Source organism: Sardina pilchardus, chromosome 7, assembly GCF_963854185.1.
Source record: "Sardina pilchardus chromosome 7, fSarPil1.1, whole genome shotgun sequence".
Lineage (NCBI taxonomy): Eukaryota > Metazoa > Chordata > Actinopteri > Clupeiformes > Clupeidae > Sardina > Sardina pilchardus.
Genome location: NC_085000.1, coordinates 3,743,204 through 3,752,093, shown reverse-complemented (window position 1 = coordinate 3,752,093; position 8,890 = coordinate 3,743,204). Strand labels below are relative to the sequence as shown.

At 46.3% G+C, this 8,890-nt stretch overlaps 1 protein-coding gene across 3 annotated transcripts in view; it reads right to left on the bottom strand.

The window, feature by feature from the left end:
• Nucleotides 1-2,371: 2,371 nt before the first annotated feature.
• The window catches only part of vps13d (vacuolar protein sorting 13 homolog D), a 62,874-nt gene continuing 56,355 nt past the window's right edge, over nucleotides 2,372-8,890 (bottom strand). For all 3 annotated transcript variants that reach the window (XM_062540347.1, XM_062540348.1, XM_062540349.1), the window contains exons 67-69: nucleotides 7,214-7,345; nucleotides 4,936-5,176; nucleotides 2,372-4,522 (exon numbers count right to left, since the gene is read on the bottom strand). In XM_062540347.1, the coding sequence (XP_062396331.1) occupies nucleotides 4,391-4,522; nucleotides 4,936-5,176; nucleotides 7,214-7,345 (505 nt within the window). In that variant the 3' untranslated portion in view covers nucleotides 2,372-4,390. The remainder of the gene's footprint in view (nucleotides 4,523-4,935; nucleotides 5,177-7,213; nucleotides 7,346-8,890) is intronic.

Below are 8,890 nucleotides of genomic sequence, written 5' to 3'. Positions count from 1 at the left end.
TAGTCAATCACTAAAAGTTTACCAGACTTCCACAGCCAGCCATTTTCTGGTACACTCCGGACTCATTTTTCCATAGGATTTTGTTTTACATAAACATTTTTCAGCTCCATCCTTTTGTCTGTTTACAGAGAAATTTGCACAGTACGGTAGCTCATACCGATCTGGCCTGAGGGAATACGTTTTCTGGGAAGCCGCCATTGGAGTTTAGACAGCTTCAAGAATAGGGGAACAGGGTCAGGGGAGCTTGCACTGCGGAGTGCATGTGTGTTGGAAAAGACAGCTCAAATCTCCGGGGGGGAGTTCAGTGCAAGGTTAGCCAAATAGTAGATAAATTTGAGGAGTATGTTGGACAGACAGCTCACCCTAGGCTGAACTCTTTACCCAAGGCAATCAGGCCGTTTCATGAGCTCAGCAACAGGTGGAAAAGAAAAAGGACTCAACAGCCGTTGAGGGCATTTGCAGGACATATGTTATGGCTCCATTTGACAAATTGTCCTTGAATGTGTTTTAATAGAATACCTCACCCTTCATGGTAGCATGTTTATTGTTGTAGAGGTTTTTATGTGAAACGATTCAGAGGAGGGGGGGGAAAGGGGCCTTTTATGTCACAATGGGCAATTCATAGCCAACTTTTATGACCTTCATAAATACCCATTTTGGGAGTCCTTTGAGGCTACGTAAAGCTGGTCAACCAATGCATTGCACAGACACTCCTGCAGGTCCAGTTTGTCTTTGATAAACATCATTTCATAGACCATCTGGAGGCTAATGGAGGTAAATAAACAGCTTAGGTGGACTGGTCTTGATGTCCAGTGAAACTCACATCCGCTCTCCAAAACCGCCCAACTGGCACAGTTCTTTGGGCAACTGCAAAAAGAAACCAGGCATGAGCCAGCCAGCCCATGGCTACTCTCCCAGGCCTTCTCTTGATGGCAGGGCGCGTATTCATCACCCAGAATGAGCGTGCTCTGGGAAGAGAGACAAACGCACTCAGGGCCACTCTCCTGGTCAGGGGCAGACCTCACAGCCGCCATTAGCCTGCCAATCAGGAAGAAGAATTAAGGTTAGTGCACTGGAATGTAAGACTGTTGAACTCTCGGGAGCCCCCCCCCACCCCACAACTACCCACAACCCACACACAAACACACACACACACACACACACACACACACACACACACACACACACACACACACACACACAACTAGCTCTGTTTTTGCCACGCTGCTGGTGGCAAGTGCTTGGAGGGTCTACCTCAAACATGAGCCAAAGTACATTCCTTAAAAAGTGCTTGTCAAAATCATTCGAAGCATTCATGACATTCTAGAGTGGACTGTGAAAACAATCACTACCAGCTATGAGGCAACTTATTTGTTATGATTTGTGTTGATTTATGACAAAAAAATAAATCAACAGCCTGAAAGATATTTGGATAAGAATATTCTAGAAAAACAATGGGCCTAACAACGTCTTTATATGTCTTCATCTTTAAATAAACGTTTCCTTGGGACCCACTTCAGACTGTCATGTAATGACACCTTTTTACAGTATATGATTAAAGCGAAGTCAATCATACAGGATCAATGACACACCACTTGACACTATTGCAGTGAACAATGATTTCATTTAGTTTTATTATCAACCTTTACAATATATACATTTTGGAAAAGTCACACAAAACAAATTTCTCAGACTGCATGATCACATATCTTAGCTATTATTTTGAGTAAGACATAACATTGAAAAGCTCTATGAGGTCTAAAGTCATGTTAGTGAGCTCAAATGCCTTTTTTTGCACAGATACAATGCTCTGTATATATAAAACAAAAGAAAAAGTACACATCTTTTCTGTCTTTCTTTGGTGGAATACATTACAACAACAAAGGTCTAAACTGTTACTATTTGACCTGCCTATCAGTAACATGTAAAATGTGAAAGATAAACAAAGCAGCCTAACACCAAAGGTACATTTCTAGTGAATTGATCTTTTACACTGGCAAGTGTTTTAAGCTTTCGGGGGAAAAATGTTGGGAAATGAACATCAAAGGGCCACGTAAAGCAGCACTTAAGTGTTCTCGTTGGTTAATGGGTCCGAACAGAGCGGAGTGCTGGGAGGTCATAACACAATTCCCAGGTCACTGGCGATAGCCACTTCCTGCCTGTAGTCAAGGGAGATTGTTGGGAAAGACTGCTCTTCTCACGGGGTCCTTCGTAGAAGAAAAAAAAACAACTCTAAAAGATACCATGAAATCAAATCAAGGACAAACAGAATTTTAAAATTCAATTTACTCAAGTGAAGTAAATTGAACTGTGATATGTCAATATTTTTTTACCCCAGTCACCCAAGAAGAAAACAGTTTATTAAAAAAAAAAAAAAAAAAAAAAAAAAAACTGGCAAAGCCATCTAATACTCACTCTTTTCAGTGCTACACTATTTATTATTGCCTTTCATGAAACACCGTAGATATGTACATAACTACATCTGCCTTTTACGAGTCACTCCTTAAAGACTAATCTAGAGGCAGATTTAATCAAGAGTATGATTGATTCACCTGCATAAGGATGAAGGTGCAGAGCAGTGGCTCCATACATCCTATCACCACAGATCTCACATCAAAAGAAGCCTCTATGATAGCATTTGGGGACATGTTGATGGATGAAAACCTTGACATGAGCGGAGGGCTGGAATGAGCTGGGATATGCAGAAACTACAGAGACACGGGAGCAGCGTTGACCCCGATATTTGCAAAACAGACGGAGGATTTACTGCGCTTGGGAAAGCTCAAAAACACGTCCAGTAACACATGAATAAAAGGCACAGAACGTTGGTCTGGAACACTGCTGAGCAGCGGTTCTTTATTAGAAGCAGAGAGAGAGAGAGCGAAGAGAAGGAAAGGAACAAAATAAAATAAAATAATAGTTCTGCACTTCACATCAAGGTCAGTTTATTAAGAAGCTCAAGCACTCCTCACTAGCTATCTTCACAAGCTTTGGATAAACGGGCAACCTACCCCCAAAAAAGGAGAGTCCCTTTACAGCAGAGATGGGGACAGCATTCGCACGCACGCACACACACACGCACGCACGCACGCACGCACGCACGCACGCACGCACGCACGCACGCACGCACACACGCACACACGCACACACGCACACACGCACACACACAAGCTCGCCCGCACACACGCGCACACATGCTTTTTCTCTCAAGGAAGAGTTCATCCTTATAAAGTATAAATCCTTCAAATACTAAATCGATTGAAAGGAAAGAAAGACATCTGAAGCACTCCATAGCTGGCGATTGTGCAGGTGACCCAAGCAGGAGTGGGCAGTGAGAGTGAGGAAGAAGATGAGAGGGTGAGGATGAGAGAGGGAGAAAGATGATGATACAGTGGGCAGTGAGAGGGTGAGGAAGAGGATGAGAGGGTGATGAAGAGGGCGTGAGAGCGAGATGGCGGGTGGGGTGAGTGAGGGCGATTAGGTCATCATGTCCCTGTGTCAGTGTGGGCTGTGAACCACAAGTTCTCCACGTCTACAGTCAGTGCAATTTATGAGTGATCTCTCACACACACATACACACTCTCACTCAAACACACACACACACACAAGAAAAAAACCCTTCATACACAGAGAGAAAAAAAACATTTTCAAGGCAGTTTTGTACAGCATTTGTTCATTTTGTGTTATTGAGGTGTTTTTTTTTTTTTTTTTTTTTTTTTTACTTTTATGTGTTCACTTCAATATAAACCTTCATAATTATTTGTTTTACCACAGATATGTACAGGGCAGATAGTGTTGGTGTTCAGCTATACGTATGTACATATTTATTTATACACAAACATTTATAAGACTATGTGCACGTCTAGCAACTGCAATCACTTGCAATCTTATAAACAAATTTGTAAAACCAAAATAATCTTTTTTTTTTCCATGTCACTTGATAAAATAATTGCATATTCTTATTTCTTTTTTTTTTATACATATAGTATTTCATCTAATGTGCTTGATGGGGGCATACACAAGACCCTCTCCACAGGTCTGTATTGCATAAACCAAAAACACTAACCAAAAGAAAAGTCTTGTCTTGGCATTGGGGCGGACGTCTTTAACAGTGATCGTTAGGGGTGCTCAGAAACAGAACAGAGACAGAGAGGTCAGGGCTAGTGGTGAGCGTAGTGTAGGAGCCGCACCTGCCAGCCAACAGCGGTGAGGAGGAGGTGGTGCTGTGGGGGGGCCTTAGGAGTCCAGTAGCAGGTATGAGGTGTGTGTGGAGAGGGGAGGGGGGTTGAAGGGTCCAGCAGCAGAGATTGGAGAGTGGGGGGGGGGGGGTGTTAGTCCAGCAGCAGAGATGAGATTTATTGGTGGTGGTGGTGTGTGTGTGTGAGGGGGTTTAGGAGTCCAGCAGCAGGCTGTCCTCGTTGTCGCTGGGCGGCAGCATCAGCTGCTGCTCGTAGTAAAGGCTCTTGGCATAGTTGACTTCTTGGGAGATTTTCACAGCCAGGCTCTCGCTCTTCACGTGAACCTGGCAGAGGAAGGCAGGGGATACGAATAAACACCATTAATGAAGTGAAATGAAAATCAACACACATTCAGCAGGGTTTCAGGTGCACTGACCCGCTCAATCTTGCTCTCCATCAACTTCAACACCACTAGTTTCATGGGATCATTACACTACCAAAACACACACATGCACACATACACACACACACTAGCCAGACTAAAACAAAGTCACACAGCACAAGCCATTGTCCGTTGTTGTTTGATGACTGCTCTTATTAGACATGAATATCATATTTTTGAAGGTTTTAGTATACTCCATGCAGTGGTCACTTCACACACAAAGTGTGACATCACGACCATGCTCACACACACACACACACACACACACACACACACACACACACACACACACACACACACACACACACTCCTCACCATGGGCTTCTGATGTGACGGCCCTGGGATGGCCACGCCGCTGCTGGTGCTCTCGGCCTTCTTGGTGAGCTGCACGTACACCTTCCCGTGGTCCCTGGACACCAGGCAGTGGTACAGGTCGTCGTACTTCACCTCCAGGAAGATGGCCTCTCGGTCCACAAACTCGCCCGGCTTAAGGAAGTACACCACCTTGGAGGAGATGAGCACGCAGTAGGTATCGATGGGCTCCACGGCGATGAAGCTGTGAGGGAGAGAGGAGAGAGAGAGAGAGACAGAGAGGGAAGAAAAAGAGAAAGAGAAAGAGTCCATTGCTAGACCATTACACCATTAAAGCACAGAACAAGAAACGACAACACAGGACAACACTGAAGAACACACAAGAACTGTCAAGAGACTGATACAGAGAGAGATGAATTACATCACTTTCCAGAGTTTAAAGAAGAACCAGTGAACCCCCCCCCACAGCCCTAAAAGTACTAAAAGGCTTTTGTCATTTATGGATGAAGTATTTTTGTTATGCCAAACCCCTTGGGTTTTTTTTCTACTAAATATAGCATGCGGTGGCAGTGTGTGACTAAACATTACTGTAATAGAGTCAGAGACAGACACACACACGCACACACCTAGTGTATCTGACCTTATTGGTCATTTGTGTGCTAAAACAAGCTTGTGTCATCTCCCAGGTGGTTTAAAGCGGCGGTACGTAGCTAACCCCTACAATTAGCATCGGCCGCGCTAGTGCCAAAGCTGACGCAGAGAATGAGCCATGTACACAAGACAGCGTGTCTGAGTGGGTAATGAATGGGGGCGTGAGGAGGCCTGTGTGTGTGTGTGTATGTGTGTGATGTGTGTGTGTGTGTGTGTGTGTGTGTGTGTGTGTGTGTGTGTGTGTGTGTGTGTTCTGCTCCGTTCTGCTCTGCACACAGCACACACACACACACACACGCTGAAAAGAGTAATTGCCACTTGGCCACCTCTGAGGGGAAAGGTCAGGTGGCCGGGCAGGGGGTCTGCTCATCTGGATTAATTAGCTCCAAAGGTGACAAATGCTCTCTGGCCCGCACCAGTGGGAGTGCACGAGAGAGGCGGAGAGAGAGGCATACGTGTGTGTGTGTGTGTGTGTGTGTGTGTGTGTGTGTGTGTGTGTGTGTGTGTAGGGTGGGGGGAGAGAGAGAGAGAGAGAGAGAGATAGTGAAAGAGAGAGGGAGAGAGAAAAAAAGAGAGGAGAACAAGAATACAGTACATTTATGTGTGTGAAGGGTGGGGAGAGAGAGACCAAAAGAAAGCAATAAAGAGAGGAGATAGAAGAAGAAACGTGTGTGTGTCTGTGTGTCTGTGTGTGTGAGAGAATGAAACTCGGGCATATGTTCCTGTGTGTGTGTGTGTGTGTGTGTGTGCGCAAGGGTGAGTTCTCCTCAGTCCTTCCAGATGAGACATTTCTCCTCAGTGGGCTGCCCACCTGCTCACCACACCTCCACCATCCCCTTCAAATAAAACCGTCAATCTCATGCCAGCATTGCTCCAGCCCAGCCCTCAATCAAGCCCCTGGGCCTTTCATCCTCATCAGGCGCACAGAGAGCACGGAGGCAGGAGGAGAGGGGGGGAGGGGGAAGGGAGACTTTTTTCCATTAGTCAGATCAGCTTTCATTTGATTTCTTATTAAATTATCTGTCCAGTGGTCTAAGGCAGAGCAGACAGAAAAAGGGGAATGTTTTTCAGATCACATTCTCTTGGGCTGGGCTGGGAGGGAGAGATGCGGGAAAGAGAAAGAAAAGAGAAAGAAATCCGGGAAGAGAGAGAGAGAGAGAGAGAGAGAGAGAGAGAGATTGAGAGAGATAGGAGGGATAGAGAGAGGGAAGAGGGCAAAGGAGGGACAGAGAGAAGGATGGAGGGAGGGGAGAAGGGTAGAGATGGAATGGGAGAGAGAGAGAGAGAAAGAGAGAGAAAGAGAAAAAGAGAGAATAGAGAAAAACATGTGATTCCTACTGACACTAAAAGCTGCTATTGCGTAATATGGCATAGTGGCGTCCAGTTGGAGCGTTGCTGTGTTTGATGGCTAAACGGGAATGGTCATTATTTGTCTCTCTGATTGCTTTCATCTGGCACTGTAATGATTTTGTGAAGTGCGAACGGGACTGAGGAGAGAGTCCAGCAAGAGAGAGTGTATGATACAGAGAGAGAGACAGAGAGATAGAGAGATAGAGGAGAGGAAAGAGAGGGAGAAGGAGAGAGAGAAAGATAAAGAGAGAAATACGGAGAGATGAAGGCAGTGACTCACAACTCGGAGTGGATGTTGTCGGTGAGGAAGAAGAGCTGCTCCTGTCCGTCGGCTTGAGTGGACGAGAAGCGCGGCAGCAGACCCTGAGGACCCTTACAGCAGCGCGGCTTCCTCACCCGCAGCACACTCAGCCTGCAGGACACACACACACGCACACACACACACACACACACACACACGTACACACACACACGTACACACACACACACACACACACACACACACACACACACACACACACACACGTACACACGTACACACACACGTACACACGTACACACGTACACACACACACACACACACACACACACACACGTACACACAAAACACAGACAGGGAGAGAGATATAGAGAACACAGCTATGGTTACTTACTGCAGTCTGCCAACACACACACACACACAGACACACCAGCACACCAGCACACTCAGCCTCGGCTTTGCCAACAAACACAGCTCTGACTTGCTGTAGGCTGCCAACACACACACAAACATCACTTACTGAAGCCTACTGAAACATACCACAGCACTCACATTACTGTAACACTGCTCGCAAGACTGCACCAGAGAGAGTGTGTGTGTGTGTGTGTGTGTGTGTGTGTGTGTGTGTGTGTGTGTGTGTGTGTGTGTGTGTGTGTGTGTGTGTGTGTGTGTGTGTGTGTGTGTGTGTGTGTGTGTGTGTGTGTGTGTGTGTGTGTGTGTGTGTAAGTGTGTGTGTGTGTGTGTGTGTGGCGACATTGAATTCCACAGGACTATTCCAGGAATGTGCAATGCAGTGTGTTTCACAACAGCTCGTGTGACAGTGTTCTGGGGCTGTAGCCGTGCCCGTGACAGTGGAATTTCTCCTGCAGCATGAACAATGCAAGGATGTCAAGGATTCATCACACAAGCTCTTTCAAGTGTCTAAAAAGGGGTGGATTTAGTGTCCCGGAAGTCCCTTCAGATGAGGGCACACTCGGTAGCCAACAGAGATGATTAGTGGGCAAAAGCCAACCCATTACACAACCAACGAACGAACTGATACGAATTACGAACCAGGGCAACCAGACCTAGATATGTCCCTCGGTCACACTGACCAGCAGACTCGGAGTGTGTGTGGTCAGAGCCACCCTGCTACCCTGCTGACCACAGAGTAGTCAGGTGCAGAGAGATGTATTCGAGTAGAAAAGTAGAGAGTGATCTGCGCTCCTGCAAACTACAATAATTCGGCACAACCAGGGCAGGACAAGACAGTGTAGAGTGAAAGAACGCCACTGCAACACAGATGTCTTCTTAACTATATAATATATATATATTATATATATTTTTAAAGGTGCATAATGGTGACTAACGTATCGATCTAAGGTCACATCTTCATCAGAGTCCTTCTATCTGACCCAGTGATCCAGCTGGCATCCCTGACCACAGGTGGATGCCCACAGCCCTATTCCCACCGCAACACTCTCCTCTCCAAGACCTCCATCTTCCTCCTCTTCCTCCTCTCTAACAGCCTCTGCTCCGGCCAAACGGTGCTGGGGTCCCGTTGGAATGTGGGATCCGACTCAGATTGGACCGGATCGGCTGCCCGTGGCCCGTGATGAGGGCTGAACGCTTCCAGTTGGACGACCAAATGCGGTTTTCGCTAACGCTGGAGACGCGGGGATTTTTATGCAGTTCCACTACTGTGAACCCATGTGTGTG